The 21,064-nt window shown below is 36.3% G+C and overlaps 1 protein-coding gene across 2 annotated transcripts in view; it reads left to right on the top strand.

Annotated features, from left to right (window-relative positions):
- LOC306845358 (gamma-aminobutyric acid receptor subunit gamma-3) overlaps positions 1 to 21,064 on the top strand; it is a gene marked incomplete at both ends in the record, with an annotated part of 110,683 nt that overhangs the window by 21,434 nt on the left and 68,185 nt on the right. For both annotated transcript variants that reach the window (XM_079378110.1, XM_079378111.1), the window contains one exon: positions 8,405 to 8,472. In XM_079378110.1, the coding sequence (XP_079234236.1) occupies positions 8,405 to 8,472 (68 nt within the window). The remainder of the gene's footprint in view (positions 1 to 8,404; positions 8,473 to 21,064) is intronic.

Below are 21,064 nucleotides of genomic sequence, written 5' to 3'. Positions count from 1 at the left end.
AAGAAGGAAAAGTATTTGGGGGGAAATCTGTTCAAATTTAATGTGCAAAATGGAATGAGAAACCTGTCTGTTCCTTTTATTAGATCTTGCTTAGTGTGACTTTGATCAAGTCTAGACATGAAGAACCAGAGCTAGCGTCTGCCCTTTGGAGGCAGCTGCTGAGATGCCTTTAGTAATCACTCTAGATTGTTACTATCTGTCAGTCTAACCACAGATGCTGAGCTAATTATGCTGTTGCCTGTTAGCAGGTGAAGTATGAGGATAAAGATGCAGTCTTGCTCTCCAAAAGGAAATTTGAGCTTTGGTTGACCTTATTATACTGGCTTGTCATAATATTTATTCCGTGTATGTATTTGTATGATATTATTATGAATGAAGTGTCATACAGATAATTGCAATTTAATGATTTTGTCTGTTTAGTTGATGTCATTTAATCATAAGTCATATTATATAGTAAAATGCATCTACTAATTTGGTCGTCATAAATTACACTCTACAATCAAAATAAATTCCCTATATTAAACTAATATAAGGGTTGATATTAAGAAGGATAATATAAAAAAATGTATATACATCATTAATTATACATTATGTATATTTTTAAATATTTACATATTTAAGTGTTTAAAATCTTTCTGATCTTATTGACAGTGTAATGTTATAATGTTATGGATAGTAATAGTGTTTGTGTCCTAAATTCTCTTCACGTACACAGATTATTTTAAAGCAGCTGAGCTCAACCTATAATGGACAAAAATATTATGTGAATATAAGTACAAAATAAAGCTGGAAATGAAGCACAACTGTGTTCCTGTTTATTCTATTGAGTGAGCGTGGCATGAACCGGTGCAGGCGGAGGTTTATACTTCAGATATTCTTCAGGAGCTCCTTTGAATGTGTTTTACTGTATAGTGTAGAGTTCATCTGGAGTACTTACATAATCTACTACTGCACCAGAAACAGAAACATACAATGGGCATTTCATAGCTTTTCTATATTCAATTAAAATTCCATTTGGGTGGAAATGCGATTGAAATTTAAAGTGCACAATAATTTTAAATCACTTGTATCCAGCATGTATTCATCACGGATTAGGAAATTTCAATGTAACAAGCTCAGCTAAAAGATTCATAACAAATGGGAAACATTCATCATAAAATGTAAGCATATTTTCATTCATTACTAAACAGTATTGACAGGAAATTAAAAATGTGTGACTTAATGATAATCAATAGTTGTATAAGCTATTAAATTAGCTACATGCATGTTTTTTTCTTATATTTCTTTATTAATTGTCATTGTAAATTAGACACATATTTTGGAGTATTTTTGAAACCATACTTTTACAGATGTATCATCACTTTAAGTATATACAGTATTTATATTTTTCCGTTTTTTACGTCAGCTATGGTGCCATCAGCCAATTTTCCTGTGAATTTTCCTGACATTTATCTATCAACTGATAAATATAACCAGGCCCTCAAGATGGCAGATTTCAAAATCACATGCGCCAGCCAAGCTATAGCCATTTAAACTGTCGAGAAATGTAATCTATAACTCCAGATATTACCTCATTGTTTGTTACATGTCAGATCAGTTTCTTTTAAGTTTACGTAGACAGTTGCACACATAGATAGTGGACACGGAGTAAGCTCACCACAGACTTTTCATCAAATGCTATTTACCTCTAAATGGTTGCATCATTAACAAGGTCAGTGTTTCTGTGTTTAGAGAGTTTTAATGGCTGTTTATGGGGTGGTGGATGTCATCATTAATGTTCCTGCTCTCGGTCTGTTGCGGGTGATTTAATTAGTGTGTCTATGGTGATTCTGGGCAGAGAGCTTGCATATTAATGTTCTCATCGACAGACACACACAACTCTGGGAGGAAACATAATGGTGCAAGGGCTAAATGTGGCCATGCAGGGTTGATTGCTGCTAATTTGTTCTCTTCTATGATGATGGCTGCGCTGACAGGAAGCGTAAGACAAAAATTGCCCTTGTGTTCGGCCACGACATGGTCACTTGACAAACAGGATACGCTTTGATCACTTCCTTCACTTTCGTGACAAATCTTGTGAGATAGACAACGTGTTCATGAATTTCTCAGCTATTATGAGTTCGGTCTCGTCTAACCTATCAACATGCCCAGTGCAATTTACATCCTCTTCTTAGCAACCGAACACCCACTTTAGAGCTGGCATCCCTTGGATAACATTAGAGGATTGTAAAATTATAGGAGCGTGCATTCTGCTATATGCCACAGTCAATACATGTTAGCTTGATAACAATAGGACTCAAAGGACTATTTGTCAAAGCGCATGCATTTTATTACAGTGATGTTGAAGGGAAGGGATATCCCTCAGCGGCACAATGGGATATAAATGCATGATGAACTCCTTCGTCTGCATGTGACAAAATCCTGTTGTTAGACTACAAAACTTTCAGCTCTGATTTAATTGGCCAAGACATAAGGCCTGTGTTGAACTGGATTGCATAATGATGTTCGTGCAATTTACCACGTGAGTGTGAATGGCTGGTTGTAGCGAGGGAGCGCTAATAAATTTAAAAGATTGCTCTTTAAATGTTGGGTGGAAGCTGAGCATAAAATCCCACCGATGAATTGTTCATGACGTGGTTCGATAATGTGGAGGCATGGCGGAGGATGCAGGGAGGCCCAAAGTGCTGCTGCAGGAATACAGATGAACGAGAGGTAGAGCACAAGAGTGTCACAGGGTTCAGAGAAGAATCAGCTTCAGCTAATGTCTCCTTTCTTCTCTATTCTCTTTCCCTCCATTTTCCATGTAAAAACTTGTTGTACTATTCCAGGAATGTCATACACCTATACTTGCATTTAAAGTTTGCTTGCCTCATGCCTAATGTACCATTCTTTCTCAGTCGGTGTGTTGCTTGTATATAAAATGTTAATTGGTTCTTTGGTTAGTTCTCTTTAGTTTCCATTGATTATGCTCTTGTGTGTTTGTTTACTCATTGGTTATAATTAGCTTTGTCTTCCAATACATATAAATGTTTCACTACTTGTATTGACTTTGTCTCGACCATTTATTTGAAACACAGAAGATATTTGCTTTTCCTTTCTTTGTGCACCTTTTATTTTATCACATGTATATTTTATGCAACTCTTCAACAAAACTGATCTGATTTTTAATCTTGGACTAAAAGCCTCATGTTTCTTAGAATAGATTTTAACTCAATTCTTTGGCTAGGTGCAAGATACCTTTTTGTTTTATTTATTAATTTTGAATCGATTCAAATAAATAAATGGATGGGCGTGGAAATTTCTGTGGGTGATTTACTGACAATGTGCAAATTAAAGAACACAGACACAACATCTCATTTCCACAATGACTAACGCAATCTACCAAGCGCAGTGTAAATTATGGATTATTAAGGATATTTTCAGATTCGGATAACATGTCTTCTGGGCATTCCAAGAAATAAATAAATTAATACTTGTGGAAAAATTCATCTCCCTTCTCTGTTTTTTTTTTTTTTGGGGGGGGGGGGGGGGGGGTGTTAAATAATGATAATTTTTTTAAATAATTTTTTCATAAGTTATATACCTCAATTTTTTTCACTTTCTGCCCAATATTTCCCTGTCATCAGTTCTCCTTTTGTAAATTATGAGGTGGTTTATGAAGTCTTTGGGAGTTTCATGATGATTTTCTTGTAGTGTGAATTATCTAAACAGATTCACTAAATCAATGGCGAGTCTCTTTATATTTTGAGACTCTCTAAATATTTTGCTAGCAAGGAGCATTCTCTCTTTTGTGAATATAAGTCAGTGAATTTGGTGACTTTTAATGGGAGTGCATCATGTGCATGCGTATGTGCCATGGTAAGATGGTGAAATAATTAACACTTGTATGGCTAATTGTTTTGTTGATATGTTAAATAGGACATGGCAGGTCATCAAAAACATTATTATTCCTAATTTTCATGTAACGTGTACAGTTCATAGCATACATTTCTTTCAAAGTGTTTGCATTGGCAGATTCACTAAAATAGGTACCGGATATAGATCGTTGTGGGTCAGATTAAACGTTCTCTGCTCTGATTTCCTTCTGGCTTTTCCTTCTGCAAGTATTATGCAAAGAGTCATTGATATATTTATTTTTACCTTTTGTCTTCTCTTCTCTTGGCTAGGTGGCCACATCTGTGTGTAAAGCAATTAATGAGTTAGTGTGACATTTGACGCAGGTGTTTGTCCTCATCCTAACTCTAATGAGCAGACATCCTCTGTTGGAGACAGGCCCCTGACCCCCTCACCCGACAGCGCCCCACAGCTGCCAGAGGACACCAGACCAATACCAAACACGAGTTTACAAAGAATAAAATTAACCATGCTTCCTCCCTGACTTTGAAAAGGAAGTTGAGAGAGAGAAAGTGTGCAAACATGTGGATGGTGATGCTCAGCTATAATGGCATTGGCAGACAGCAGGGAGAGATCTATAAATTTTATATGGAAGCAAAACCAAACATTCTGTGTCCAGCTCCAAACACTAAACTCATTAACTTTATTGCACATTATCATAGCACAGCAACAATATATGTCTAATTTGTATCATCGCTGTAAATTGAAAGAAATTACAAACTGTAAATGTAATTTTTCAGCTGTGAAATAGGACATTGGATGATGAACTGTGACTTACGTGAGTAATGAAATATTCATGGTACTTAGCTGTTATTTCCCATATCATGTTCAAAGTTGACAGCAGTGTGTTATAGTTCTTTATAATTAATCAAACATATCCAATAAAAATTTAAAACAGGTACAAAGTATTGCTTCTGACTTAGAGCCTAATAAATGTTCGAGCAGTCATGTTCTAGCAGTACATATGATGTACTTACCCATGGTTTTGGTTTCAAATCAAAAATCAAAGTCCAGTCAAAACAGAGAACAAATTAAACAAATAGTCCATGAGTCATATGGACAGCTTTTATTTTGGATTTTTTTCCCCCAGCCTCTGTTCCTCTTCCACTTTTATTGTGTGGAAGTACACAGCTTGGGAATCTTTGTTTTGATGCACACTCAGTGAAGAAGGCATTTAGGAAATGAGAAGGGAGATTGAAAATGTCATGCTCATATTTAAGAGTAAGTACACCTGAGGGGGTTGTGCCCACTCGAGCGCTGTTGGACTGACAGAAGTGGTCAGAGGTTGGCTAAGGCATCAAGACTGAGGGAAAATGCATTTGTTACATTCTTCAAAGATTTAAGGCAAGGCAAGGCAAGTTTATTTATATACCACGTGTCATACACAGTGGTAATTCAAAGTGCTTTACATAAAAGAAAGTGAAATAGACATTAAAAATCAATAAAAACATGGAAATAAAAATAATAAAAACAAGGAATTTTAAAATGATATAGAGATTGATTTAAAATAAATTTAAAGAAAATTATTATACATAAAATTCATTGCAGTCAGTTCGGACATATAGCACAGTGCTCATTCAAATGCACAGTTAAACAGATGAGTTTTGAGTCTTGATTTAAATGTGGCTAATGTTTTAGCACATCTGATCTCTTCTGGAAGCTGGTTCCAACTGCGGGCCGCATAATAGCGAAAAGCAGACTCCCCTTGTTTTGTGTGAACCCTTGGTATTTCTAACTGACTCGATCCTAATGATCTGAGTGGTCTGTTCGGTTTATATTCAGTGAGCATATCAGCAATATATTTAGGTCCTGGGCCATTGAGTGACTTATAAACAAGTAAAAGTACTTTAAAGTCAATCCTAAATGTAACTGGAAGCCAGTGTAAGCACCTGAGGACTGGTGTGATATACTCAGCAGGGCTCCAGACAAAAAAATCGAGTAAGGAGCCATTGGCTCCTATAAAAGAAAAACTTAGGCGCCAAATTATTTTTTTAGGTGCCACAGAATAAAAGTGGTTTATTTTATTATTATCATTTAATTTTTCCCCCCTATTTTAACATTTCAATCATTTTGTCATGTGTTTATGTCTTATCTTTTCTAGGCTTTATCAGCATTTTAATCCATCTTGTAGATGATCAGGTCAACCGAGGGACTAAGGTTCACTTAAAGTGTGAATTAAATGTCTTTTACAACTTGAAATATACAGTCACAAAGAATTGTTCGTTACACAGAATCTGTACCAATATCATGGACCATAAGCATCACTTGGCAACTGAGTGCAGTGCATCCTATAAATGTTGTCATGTCTTTCACACATTCAGTCTGTTTTTCTTCATTAGTAAAATGCAATTTTATAGGAGGAGTTGAATCATGTACAACAGAATAAGTAAAAATATTAATATGCAACAGTGCATAAATATAGCAAAACGCTCCTCTTTATAGTTATTTTTCTAGCTGACTGATGAGTTTATGGACACTGAGTGGTTATTCTGAGGTAAATGTATTACAATGCAATGTTTACAAGCTTTATACATTTCCTCAGTTGTACTATAGGCTTTCTTATTGCCTATACCTTTTGATCATGTTCATTTCATACTATAGTAGTAAATCGAAATATATAATGGGTTCACTTGCTGCTTTAACTGAGGTGCTAAAGAGATCGCGCCTGAGCATTAAGTGCGATACTCTCCGCTCGCGCGATCCGGACGCATACATGGACCGTGTGGACGCGGGGTACTGGTGTTTATATTATCACTTTCAGGTCTCTCTCACTGCGTTCAGCAGACTGTGTGCGGCAGAGACGAGGACTGTTTGAAACTCTTTTCCAGTAAAACTTTGATGCGCATCGTCTTATGTAAGTTTAATACGTGAACATAACAAAAGATGTGAGCGCAAAACAATCGGGAAAAAAGTCCTTTCATGCAAATTATATATAGTCGCCAGTGGCGACCTCAGCAAAAACTTCACTCGCAAATTAATATTTTTGGTCGCAAATGCGACCATTTTAGTCGCAGTTTGGAGCCCTGCTCAGATTTTCTGCTTCTAGTCAGAATCCTGGCAGCAGCATTCTGGATGAGCTGCAGTTGTCTAATGGTCTTCTTGGGAAGGCCGGTGAGGAGACCATTACAGTAATCCACCCTGCTGGTGATAAAGGCATGAACAAGTTTCTCCAAGTCTTGACTGGAAACAAAACATCTAATTCTTGCAATGTTTTTGAGGTGATAGTATGCTGATTTAGTTACTGCTTTGACATGACTACTGAAACTAAGGTCTGTCTCCAGAATCACCCCAAGATTTCTGACTTGATTTTTAGTTGTTTGACCCCTAGAGTCAAGGTATGCATTCACCTTGAGAACTTCATCTTTGTTTCCAAATACAATGACTTCAGTTTTCTCCTTGTTTAACTGAAGGAAGTTCTGGCACATCCAACTGTTAATTTCAGCAATGCATTGGCAGAGGGAGTCAATGGGGCTGTAGTCATTTGGAGATAAGGCTAGGTAAATCTGGGTATCATCAGCATAGCTGTGATAGGCAATTTGGTTCTTCATCATTATCTGACTTAGTGGGAGCATATACAGGCTAAACAGGAGCGGTGAAAGAATTGAGCCTTGTGGGACTCCACATGTCATGGCCGTCCACTTAGACTTATGCTCTCCTATACTCACATAATAACCTCTCCCTTCTAAGTATGATCTGAACCATTTGAGTGCCATCCCAGAAAGCCCGACCCAGTTTTCCAAATTTAACAAAATATACTTTTTTCATCATCTGTTTTTATCTAAAATGAAAGGGACCTTAATATTTCTTCTATTTTTTGTAATTTTTGTGATGCTGCCTAAAATCTTGCTAAATCTTGGGTTTCTTGAGAACAGTCCAGATGTTTCACATGGTTCAGAGTTATTAACATTACCTTGGCGGACACTCTATGCTGCTATCAAAATGATATGAAGTTTATCATACTTGACTCGCTATCTTTTTGCCATTTTGTTGGGTTTGTGAAGAATGAACCCCTCCTTCATCTCTTCAGCTGCAGAAAATGCTTTCCTAATGGAGGGTTGTCAGACTAGGCTTTCTCTCATATTGAAATTCTCACAGCCCCCCCCCCCCCCCCCCCCCCCAACGTTCTACTTCATCTCTCAGAAGTGACGAGTGCTTTTCAGCCACGCTTAATGTCAATCAAACCAATGTTTTAAACTGTAGATTATTGTAATCAACTGCTCAAAGAGGAAATCCTTTAAGACAGATTTCGGTTGGATTCAGGGTGAGAAGATTATGCAATATAATGGCATCACAAGTTTATGACCTCTTGGTGTACAGACACTTCATTCATTATACACTGTCAAACATAAAATTGCTTTTACACAGGATGCATAAACAGATGGCAATTCAGTAGCTGCATTGTGAAACACTTTCAAAGATAAAGCTTTCTTCGTTAAAACATTTTTGTTTTATGGTAATAAGTCTAATTCTTTGTCTCTCTCTATCTTTGTCTCTCTCTATCTCTCTGCAGTTAAACCGACAGTCATTGACGTTGATATCTTCGTAAATAGTATTGGACCGGTTTCATCAATAAATATGGTGAGTGAATGCATGTCCATAAGCTGTGCTATTTTAGTCATTATGAAAGTTGATGATTTTTTAATTTGTATAATTCTAAAAATTATAATTTAAAATATTTTATTTTACTTTTTTATTATTATTATTCTGTGGAACACAAACAGAATTTTCAAGAATCTTCATGCTGCTATTTTCCATAAAACTGCTTAAATAATGAGAGAAGTTTGGAAATGGGGTGAACTATGTTCCTTTAGTGTCTCCTTTTCTCTGTTTCTCAGTCACTCTCTTTCACTCATACAACAGTTATAGTTTAGTCCCATAGGTGACATATGGCTGTAGGTTTGAGTTGAAAGCAGGGCCACTAGCTATCCCTCTGAGATGTGAGTCCAATGCTTAAGCTTCATCTCCCCTGAGGCACAGAAAAGCTTCAGGGGAAAGACAGAGGAAGAAAAGACTCAGACTTAAAATGAGACATAGGAAGCGGCAGAGGAAAAGAATATCTATGTTTTTTTGCACAGTAGTTGGCACTTGATATAATAGTTGATCATAAAAATTAATCGCCTTTATCTACTGTACTAATAAAAAATTAAATAAAGCTGCAGCTTGTTCCATATTTATGTGCGCTTCAGTAGAAATCATATGTAAATGTGGACGACGGCGACAGATCACTTCAAATGGATGTTAAATTCCTCTGGAGCTCACTTCTGTCTTTGGTTCCCAATACATCAGATTCATCCTTGAAAATCTGTGTGTGTATTCACTTCCAATTATTACAGTCCAGGCTCTGAGAATGAGAGAGAATTGTTGGATAATGATTAGCAGCCAAACAACCACCTGAAGAAACAGCAACTATCAATCGATATGTCACCTAACAGTGTGTTAAGGGCTGTTTTAAAGCCTTAAGGGAGATGTTTCTTACAATTCACAGCAGACAATAATATTCAAGAGTGCTAAAAAGTTTTCAAGGTCTAAACATTAAGTTAGGAACATTGGCATTCCTTTTAAACAGGCATCTGAATGGAACCTGAGAGGTCATAACCTCCACAACGAACACAGTCATGCAAATTCATATGATTTATTTGCATATTCAGCCTAAAGAGGTAACAAAAAAAGTTTAATTTCTCAGAGGAATTTGGCATTCGCAATAGCATGAATGGAAGTCAATTAACATGAAATATCTTCCTATCTTTTCATTTTGGTTTATTGCATGGGCTTTATGAGTTGTCAGAATGCAAAGTGCGAGAAACATTTAAATATGCTTACATTAATCTATTATCCCGTGCTCTGTGACACCTTTTCTCTCCATCCCCCAATATCTCATTTATTGTCCATGACAATTTCATTTTCTTGAAATGCTGCACATACAATAACATTGTCAGGCAGGTTATTTGTTATTAGGACCGGCTCAGCCAACAAAGCAACTAGCATTTTTATTTTCTGCAGCTGGCCTTTACACCATCCACCTTAGTAAATTAAAACACAACCAAAAGAGGAAAATTCGAAAATATATATTAAAAGTAGTATATATTGTTGCCTATATTTGTCATATAATAGTTGTAGTGGTGATCTTATAATGTTCAGGACTCAATAACTCCCTCCTCAAGGCACCCGTTCTCCCATCATGGTCCGATCCTGCTGTTTGTGCATTCCTTTGTTTGGCCACTGCTGTATTACATAGTGTGGAAACTCTAGAAAATTAATAAACACCTAAGCAGAAGCCACAGCAGTGATTCCAGTGGGAGGGTTTTTGGCTGTGAAACTCAATCGCTAAATGCACTTATAGAGCGTCATCGTGCCGCATGGGTCGCCTCTGACGTACAGGGACATAGCAACCGTTGTAACCTTTCCACAGTGGTGTTTAGAAGTTTGGGGGAAAATAGTTATATTTTAAGAGTGACAAAAAAACTGTAGTCAGCCACATAAAACAATCGATTAAAGACCAAGCAGGAGTCTCTGCCAACAGGTCGCACTTGAAGTTGCTCAAACAAGTAAGGAATAATCCTGGTAACACTTTACAATAATACAATAAGGTTAACATCAACTAACTATGAACCAGTTCTTCTACAGCATTTATTAATCTTAGTTGATGTTAATCTCAGTATTTACTAATACATTTTTAAGATCAAACGTTATATGTTATCATTAGTTAATGCATTGTGCACTAAAATGAGCATGAACATTTTTATGTACTAACATTAACAGGTTAATAGGTTAATACATAATGTAAAAAATGTATTGTTCATGTTATTTACTTCATTAACTAATGTTCAAAAATTAAACTTTATACGAGTGGTGCCCATTTACCTGCCATTAAGCAAATAATTTCCTCTGCTTTAAGATCATGATAATTTTATTAATTATCAATGAATATGTAAATTATATTTTATATAAAATATATTGTCTTTATGTTTTTAATTCAATTAATTATTAATAAAGACACTTTATTTGTTTAGTATTTATTAAAAATTATATTGGACTATATACATTATTTTAATTGTGATTATTATAATTATACTTTATTACGATGCAGCACACTCCTTAACTTGTAATTGATTTTGTGTACTCTGCTTTACTTATCCCCATAATTATCTTTAATGGCATACATCATTTGTGTACATTAATAAATGCAAAACCATTATCAGCTAACTACCAAACCAGCTTTACTTGTAATGGACAGGAAATACTGTGTGTAATTTACCTGCAATTAAATCAAGCCATTATTATTCAAGTTCACGCTGTGATGGTGGAATAGCAAAATAGAGCTTAATCATTGTTATGCACAGGTTGTGCCAAAACCATTGTCAACCAGGGACAAACTCTCTATCGTTATCACTTGTTGTTTGTGGCACCAGAATTCCTGCTGGGCTGCTCAATAATTATGGTGGCTAGCACATTTAATATGGCATTGATTGTTGTCTTAAAAGATGTCTTCATTTGTGTTTTGGTTATTCTGAATCAGTGAAAACACATTGATTCAAGTAAGCAAATGTATAGATTTCTGTGGAAAGAGCTTGCAGAGGAACAGATCTGATCCTCTCAGTGCTTCATCTTCTTTCACCATACACCACCACTCCAGCAGCACAACATTTACGCAATAAATTAAAGGTCTAGGAGAAAATTGCGGATAGACAGGGTCAATTTCCCCCAACACAGCAGGTTGCTTTAGCTGCACCTAATTCTCCATGTGCCATTTAAAATCCCGTGGATTATAGGTAACAATTATATGAAAGAATGTGGGGATTAGTCAGTGCGGCAGATCATCACCATCACAAAACGTAGTTAATACCCTGCAGAGACAGGCAAAGGTCCTGTCGCTCAGTGCTCGGGTCCTTGTCCAGCTCACAACTCCCTACAGAAAAGGTGAAAAGGTTTAAGCATGGCCCTCCGGCTTCACTCTTTTTCTGGCTGACTGTGAGCCTGGCCACACCTGATTGCTCTCAGACCTTGGTTCTTTTAACTGCATATTGATCTCATCCTCAGCTTGCTTTTCCTTCCTGCTCACCTGTTACGGATTGCAATCTCCCGGGGAGAGACAATGGCTCATTGCTATTTTCTTTTTTTGCCAAACTGTGTTGATTTTGATTGATTATGGTAGCCTTAGATGTTTATGCCCACCTGCTGGATATCTAACTTTAGATATCGTGTGGGATCAATAAGCTGTGATATCTTTGAGTTGGATTGGCTCAACACCAAACTGAATGGATGTGATAGCTTTGCATATAATGGGAACATTTACTGGAGGGATAGTTTAGGCAAATATGAAATTTTTATAATTATTTCATTATATATATATATATATATATATATAAGCATTACATTTTAACTGTAGAAACAGGCTCTCATGTAAATTGCATTACATTGTAAACAGAGACTCTGCTTTCTGAACTGGTTGGTTTCGTACTGATAGAAATTCAGAGTGTTTTACCACTATACCGTGAAACCCTACCTGTGGGAGAGATATTGGAATCCCAGCAGTTCATCAGTCTACTGCCACTACAAAACTGGCAGCGATTCTGTCTTCTGAATTCAAACTTATCAAGACCTGTCAAATCTGTATGTATCAGTCAGTGGTGTTTACATACTCGGTCTTTATTCTGATAACACATACACTGAGGTGCATATACGTCTAAATCAAATTTTCACTTGGTTCAGTTGTACTGATAAGGCCGGGGAGAGCTCATTTCATGATGAAACTTCGCTGTCACTTGTCATTCACTCCTGGGCTCAGAATGAATGGCACATTTTGCACTGCAGCTCATTTGCTTGATTTACTAATGCTTAGAGAAGAAATATTTTATAGTTTGGTTTAAATGTGCTGTTACAGTTTCTACAGTATTGATCAACTCTGTTTGTGCATCAATCTGAGACACACTGGTGTGTGGAAAGGCCATCAATAACAGAGTTCATGCAGAGGGTATTCACAAGGGTTCAAGATTGGCTGGTTAACGTGACCCAGTTTGCCCCTGCTGGTAGATGTTGTTACTGCAGCATCTGGACCCAAAAAACAACTTTTTTCTATTAATATCAATTTGAAAGTTTCATGGTATTCTCTCTCTATATTTATTATTATTATTGTAAGCAATAGGCCTATATAAATTGCAAATATTTAATAATATTATAGTACACTAAAAAAATATTTAGGCCCAAATTTAATATATACAATACGTTTATGAATTTAATAAGTAACAATTTTAATATTAAATATTAAATGATTAATATTTGTCAATCATACATGAAATGGGTAAGAAAATTTAATCATATTTATAATATATTTATAAAAATTGTTTAGAATAAGCATAATTCTGTTCACTTTGAAGAAAATTTTATTTATTCAGTTAAAAAGTATAAAGCTAAAATATCGCTAGCTTTGGAACAAGCAATATTTAGTTAGCCTATATATTTTATATAATTACTAAGATTAAACCAAATTGGATTTATTGATGGTAAATATATAAACCTTTTTATTGTGTATTTTAAAACACAAATATTCAATTCAGGATTTTTTGAGTGTAACTACACAAAACAAAACAAAACAAGCCATTAAAAAATGTGACTATTCTGATTTTTTATAATTTTTAATGAGCATAAATCAGCATAAATCTGTTTACTGTAAAAACTATTTCATTTATTCAATTTACAAAGTATGAACACGGGGAAAATATGGCTAGCTGTCGAACAAGCAATATTTAGTCAGTAATTAGTTGAAATGTGTGAAATTAAAACAAATTAGGTGCATTGACTACATTTATATGAACCTTGTTATTGTGTATTTATGACATTTTTTCTGCTGTATTTCGCGTCACTAGTGAAGGATGAGGCAAAAACAAACAAAGCAAATTTCAGATGGGAAGACTTCCTCCCTAAGGCTGGAGTGGAGGATTACTAAGGAGGTACTGAATAAGGAAAGCAGCCGTCAGCCAACATCTGCTTGTCAGTTTGAAGTCAGCGGTCACTCCATTCACTGAGCGATTCTTGGCCTTGGCCAGTGACTGCCCGAGGGTGTTCAGGCTTATTGGAAGGGTAAGAAATGGCCAGTGTGAGATGATCAAATTATTCAGAGGGCTTCTGTTAAGAGGCGATGCATGATTATGTGAACGGCAGGGTTGAACAGGAGGCTTGAATAGATTTGCACCAAAAATAACAGTGTGGTTTGCTTACGGTGTGATATGATGCTGTCATGGTGCTTCAGAAATATGAATGCTCCTAATAACTGACCATGATTATCAAAGCGCATTGAGTGCCGCTTGATTTTTGTCCACATGAGAAATCAGCTTTACTCATCAATCTAATTGTGGGAAGCTGAAATAGCCAACTTTATAGTATTCACTGTAAGCGCCATATAATTTGATTTTAATGGCTCTATAGAACATGAGTCAGCTAGCAGCCAGACGCTGAATAGGGCTGATAAATTAGCATTAATCATCCCTGTTCCTTGTGTCCCTCGTGTCCCTAAACCACAGTTGATGGTATAATTGTAATTAATGGAGCTTTAAGATCTACATTAAAATGTGAGATCATTCTACTTATGTTGATCTGTTTCTCGCCGCACAGCTAAAAGCTGTGACAAGATGAAGCAGTTGATGCGAAAACGGCCCTGCGTTAGCTAGGCTGATGTGTCGAGCTAATGTCAAGCCCCGCAATGAAAATCTATGATCCCGTGTGAAAGCTGAGGTATGATTGATAGCATCAAACTGAGCGTCATCCTTCAGCTTCCCCTGTCGGTGGCCTACGGTTTACAGAGTCAGACAGGTATGTGCTCTCAGACAAAAGACAGATGTCATTGTAGTCTGTCAAGGGGAGACGTGCTTTTCCCAAGTACAAAAGGTGTGTACACTTTACAGTGATATATGACCTTGGACCACAAAACCAGTCATAAAGGTAAATTTTTGAAATTGAGATTTATACATCATCTGAAAGCCATTGATGCATGGTTTGTTAGGATAGGACAATGTTTGGCTGAGATACAACTATTTGAAAATCTGGAATCTGAGGGTGCAGAAAATCTGAATATTGAGAAAATCGCCTTTAAAATTGTCCAAATTAAGTTTTTAGCAATGCATATTACTAATCAAAAAATAAGTTTTGATATATTTACGGCAGGAAATTTACTAAACATCTTCGTGGAACACGATCTTTATTTAATATCCTAATGATTTTTGTCATAAAACAAAAATCAATCATTTTGGCCCACACAATGTATTGTTGGCTATTGCTACAAATATACCTGTGCTACTCATGACTGGTTTTGTGGTCCGGGGTCACATATGTCAAATGGAGAAAATGTGGGGAGCTAGCAATATTTACTCTCTTATTGGGAACGTATACATAAATTCAGTGTTTTCAGTTTTATTTGTTTAAATTTTTATTTTAACTGTTTCTTCATCTTTGTATTTTATTCGTTTATTTTCATTTTTGGATTAACTAAATGTTTATTTTTATATTTATATTTTGAATTTCATTTTTGAAATCATTGTCTTTCTGGTTCTTGATTTTATATTTCAATTTATACATTTGTATTTAATTTTTGTGGTTCATGTTTATTATTAAAATTTTTGGATGATCTATTCCTATAAACTCCTTGGTGGTTCTGTATTTATATATGTTACACTTTAATTTCTGAATTCTTTTCTCTGTGGTTCTTAATTTTTTATTTTCATTTATGCATTTTTTTATATTATCTTTTCTTAATTTTTATTTTTTATATATTATACATTTTAATTTAAATTTTTAGATGAACTACTTAATTTGTTCTTATATGTTTATATGCTTATATGTCTTATGCTGTTTATGCTTACGTCTTCGCTATTGACTCGTAGGCTACGATGCACGTTACTATAGAAGAAAAAGACGTCATCAGTATGTGCTATTGGTAAACAAAAAGAGCATGATAAATCACACTTTAGAAGTTGTAGCTTTTATGTGTCCTGAAAAAAGTAGAAGCGGCGAAAAAGGAAGACATAAGAGCTTGAGGTAAGCAGTTTTATATTTTTTATGTCGCGTTGATTTTATGTCGCATTTTTATTGGTTGGTCAGTAAACGTGGATTGTAGCAGTAAATACACTGTGCAATGATCGTGCTTTATTTCTGACAGTGTCAGAAAATTATCATAGGCTATCTCTGGTCACAAGACCATGACAACAGCCATCTTTGAACCTCTCTCACTGTATGACTCAGGACCACCGATTAGCAGCCACGATCACAGAAATCGCCACGATTGTTTCACAATGCCAATCTTTTGTCTGGGACAGCCAAAAATCATGCAGTGTGTTTCAAGCTTTATGGGGGTGCTTTGCTCAGATCAAACGCACGACACAGGGGAGATATAATATATCCACAGGAAATCCAGGAAAAGTTCAAAACAGCAAAGCAAACATATCCAACAATAATAACCAGCAACTTAATGGGGAGTATTTATACAAGAGCAGGACTAATAACTTAACTGAACACAGGTGAACAGAATGACATAATCAAGGGAACATGGGAAAATAGGTCAAAGGAATAAAAATCAGGAGAACAAAAACAGGGAAAAACAACTAAAAGTCCATAACTGTATCAGAGCCTAGGTTGTTTTTGATCAATTTAACACATCCTTGCTGAATAAAAGTATTGATTTCTTAAAAAAAAAAAAAAGGTTAAAAAATGTTAAGGAGCAAAAATAGTCCTTTAACATCTTTGTCTTTGTGGTTCATATTTTTTTTTTATTATACAGATTTTTATCATACCTTATCATTAGTCCTTTAGTTGTTTTGCCATATATTCTAATACACTCCGTAAATAGTCCTTGTTAATGGCCATCCGGCACTTTAAAAAGATCCTCACTAGTCTCTAGCAGCGGGGAAGGAGGGGACATTTTTAAGTAAGTAAGTCGTGACGTATTGTCAAGTATGGTGACCCATACTCGAAATTGGTGCTCTGCGTTTAACCCATCCAAGTGCACACACACAGCAGTGAGTAGTGAACAAATGCACACACACACACACACACACACACACACCGTGAACACACACCCGGAGCAGTGGGCAGCCATGCTGCAGCGCCCGGGGAGCAGTTGGGGGTTCGGTGCCTTGCTCAAGGGCACCTCAGTCGTGGTATTGAGGGTGGAGAGAGCGCTGTACATTCACTCCCCCCCACCTACAATCCCTGCCGGCCCGAGACTCGAACCCGCAACCTTTCGATTACGAGTCCGACTCTCTAACCATTAGGCCACGACTTCCCCGTTTGTTCCATTTTTTAATGGAACAAACTCTTCCTATCTGCATACACATCTCCAGCTGTATGAGCTCAGCCACAAGCTTTCTCTTGACATTAGGTAAGAGGCTGAAATCTGTCCCTGGCACATCTGAAGAGAATTGCCAGTAATGCGTGCTAGAAAATCACAAGGGCCCTGCATATAACATTGTCTGCATTCTGAATTCTCTTGATCCCAGTTTCCGGCAAATAAAAATAGCTGTTCTTTCTCCACTAAAATGCTTTTGATGTCACAAAATATGTCTCCTGCGAATGTCTTTATATCACTGCATCTTCATTTTCTTTGCTACTGAGGTGTCATGTTATACTTTCTGTTGAAGCTTGTACCAAAATTAACTTTGCATTGAATCGATTATCCTCCTATGCACGTCTTTGTTATGACCTTCTTTGATAGCAAAGATTCAGTCAGTGATATGGCCAAGATAACTTGTGCCAAAAGTCATTTTAAAGGCAGCAAATTCTGGAGCTTTGACAGCAGGTTGAAGTCCCTTTTTCTCTGATAGACCACTTTGTATTCACTTTTTCTATGGCATTTTTCAGGTAAACAATGTGAGTATAAGGTGTTATGACTGAGCAAATCATATAGACAATGAGTTTCACCTCATTAACAGGGCTTGGCTTGAAAAGGCCCACTTGAACGTGGCGGTACCGGGGGTGGCTATTTTTAAACGTCTAGGTCAGTCTGTGTCCTAGGCAACCATGTGTAGCTAAGGAAATCCTTCACTGTGGTACCCATCGATAGTAACATGCTGGCAAGCCCGTCTCTCCCACACAAACACTCCAGTACAGTTGGTTCTCTTCAGTGCAGCCACCTACTTGCTTTCAGTGAGGTATTTAAAAGTAAGGAGGTGATATGAACAACGTTTATAGAGGTTTGCAGACATTACTGCAGGTTAGGTTGAGTTCCATGTGTGACTGAACCAGTTTCAGACTTGATTTAACGTCCATTTACCTCAGACAGTTTACCCAAAAATAGAAATTGTCATAATTTACCTACCCTGTAATATCATTCCAAACCTTTATACAAAAAAACACATTTTGCAAAACTACTGGTAACTACTGATACACTGGTAACACTTTACAATAAGTTTTAATTTGTTAACTTGTTAAAGGAATAGTTAACCCAAAAATAAAAGTTTGCCGTAAATTTACAAGATGTAGATGAGATTGTTTCTTCAGATTTGGAGAATGAGCATTACATCATTTGTTTACATCCTTTGCAGTGAATAGGTGCCATCAGAATATCAAAAAGCTGATAAAAACATCACAATAAGTAATCCACAATTAATTGACACAACTCCAGTCCATCAATTAACATCAGTTTGGACGGTTTTTTTCCATATAAACAGTGATGATCTGTGAATATTTTTTTCCTCATTCAGACGAGATTGCTTTTTTTTATTACGTTTGAAATATGGATATTTTTCTTACAAAAATGCATGGATTTGCTACAGGAGGCCTTTATTCACCCTCCGGAGCCGTGTGAGTTACGTTTTATTATGGATGTGCGTGCTTTATTTGATGTGTTTTGGACTGTTGAACAAAAACACTTGCCCACTGCAATGATAGAGCTTAGAAGAGCCAGGACAATTTTTAATATAACTCTGATTGGATTCGTCTGAAAGAAGAAAGTCATATACACCTAGGATGCCTCAAGGGTGAGTAATGCACAGGCTAATTTTCTTTTTTGGGTGAACTAACCCTTTCATGCATAAACCAATGCTTGCTAATAGAACCTTATAATAATGTTGCCGGTATACTTTCACCCCGACAGATCATGTTGCAGCTGCTTAGGACAAAAACTCTGATTTACATAGAAGATATACCCTCTATCGCATTGCTTAATCTTATCGTGTCTGGTTCGAAAATGCTTTTCTGCTTCTAAAATCTAATTGGTCGATAGTAATGTAGTTCCAGGACCAGTAAGAACGTTGATCCAGGAACATGTCCTACTTCGGTAAGTTACAATAAGCACATCTCCTTGGAACAGTGTGTTGAGGTTATATTTGTATTTGAGCACACAAAAACAGCATTTTACACTTATCTCGTTGTTCAGATGTGTGTAAAAAACCATTAAACATTTACAAGCTTAAGTGGAATTAGTCAATGCATGATAAATATTTCAGGTTTTTCAAAACAACAGAGTCAGCCAGTTCCTCATCAGCGCCACTTTGATAATACACATTGACAGCATAGCACACATAAAAACACATTAAAATGGGTTTAATAGAGCCACATAAACTGTTAATGAGATAAGCAGCCCCGTAAATGTGCAATTCTGTCTCATGAGTGGTTATTTTCTTAATGAAAGCTTCAGAGAGAACATCATATTATCAGCATTCCAGGTACTGCCTTAATCAGCATAGGACTACATTAGTGCATTGCTAATTCTGAATGATCAGTGCAGAAACTGTTATTATTCTTGTCACGTACAGGATTGCCAATGATTTTTAGGCAGGAAGTGGTTCCACAAATATTTCTGCCCATGGACATCATAGTACCAGAGAATGTAATGAGAAGAATATTTGTCTGTTTCAGTGCCTTTCCAGGTTTGCCTTATATGTGTGTGCGCTTTATATACAGTATATGCATATGCAAGTGATCGAATGGACAGCTAAGAGTTTTATATAGTTTTATATAAGTTATGAATTCCACTTCAAATAAATGCTGAAAATGCTCAAATTAGAATTAATCACAGTTTTTGGTTATTTTAACATATGAACATATTCATGTTTACATTAGTGCTGGGCAACGATTAATTGTGATTAATCCAAATCCAAAATAAAAGTTTTTGTGTACATAATATATGTGTGTGTACTGTGTACATTTATTATACATAAATACACACACATGCATATATATATTATATATGTATGTCAGAGGTCGCACGCCTCTGGAGCAACTAGGGGTTAAGTGTCTTGCTCAGGGACACATTGGTGTCTCACAGTGGATTCGAACCCGGGTCTCTCACACCAAAGGCATGTGTCTTATCCACTGCGCCACCACCACCACAAATCAAATACATCTAAATACTTTCAAAATATATACTGTATGTGTGTGTCTTCATATATACATAATAAATATACACACATATATATCATATAAACAAAAACTTGTATTTTGGATGCGAATAATCATGATTAATCGTTGCCCAGCACTAATTTACATATATGTTTATATTGCATTTTTTGGTTGTTATATATATATATATATATATTTGATCATTGTCTTTTTGGCAATATTTCAAAAATTCCATTATTATACACCAATGTTCCAACTCAGTTTTTGCTCCAGTCACAAGCCCCTTCCACTTGACAACGTTCACAAACTCTTCATACATGTTATAGTTCAGAAGCAGTTTTTTTCCCCCTCTCTTTCTATTCACAAGGTTTTTTCTCATCCTTTTTATGTTATTTTTTTCTATAATTGTTTTGCTTTTAGAATGACTCACCCCCAAACTGTCACCACAGTGTTTCAGTCGTGCTGTGATAATCACTAGATTCTGTGTGTAAGGAGGAGATGGAAGAGAACTAGGGGCTAAGACTGAAGAGTTAATGGAGGATGGGTTTACTCACTACTTCAGATTGAGACAGAGCAGATTGAAGTGGACACCATTGACAGAGATTTGGAACAGAAACCAGAGTAGCATTCTGCCACAGAATGTCACCTTGAAGTTGAAGGGTCATTTGCGATCAGGAGTGTGCTGTGTTACATAGATTAATGGAGTGTAGACAAGCAAGGCAGACAACGATCCACTTGCTCGTTTCATTCTTGCACTGCTTCTTGAAAGGCTAAAGGAGACTTTAAGACTTCCAACAGTCTCAAGGCTGGAACTGAAAGGATCGTAGCTGATATTGTCTGTGTC

Source organism: Barbus barbus (assembly GCF_936440315.1).
Source record: "Barbus barbus genome assembly, chromosome: 25".
Lineage (NCBI taxonomy): Eukaryota > Metazoa > Chordata > Actinopteri > Cypriniformes > Cyprinidae > Barbus > Barbus barbus.
The sequence above is the reverse complement of the archived record's forward strand: the minus strand, read 5'-3'. Positions and strand labels throughout refer to the sequence as shown.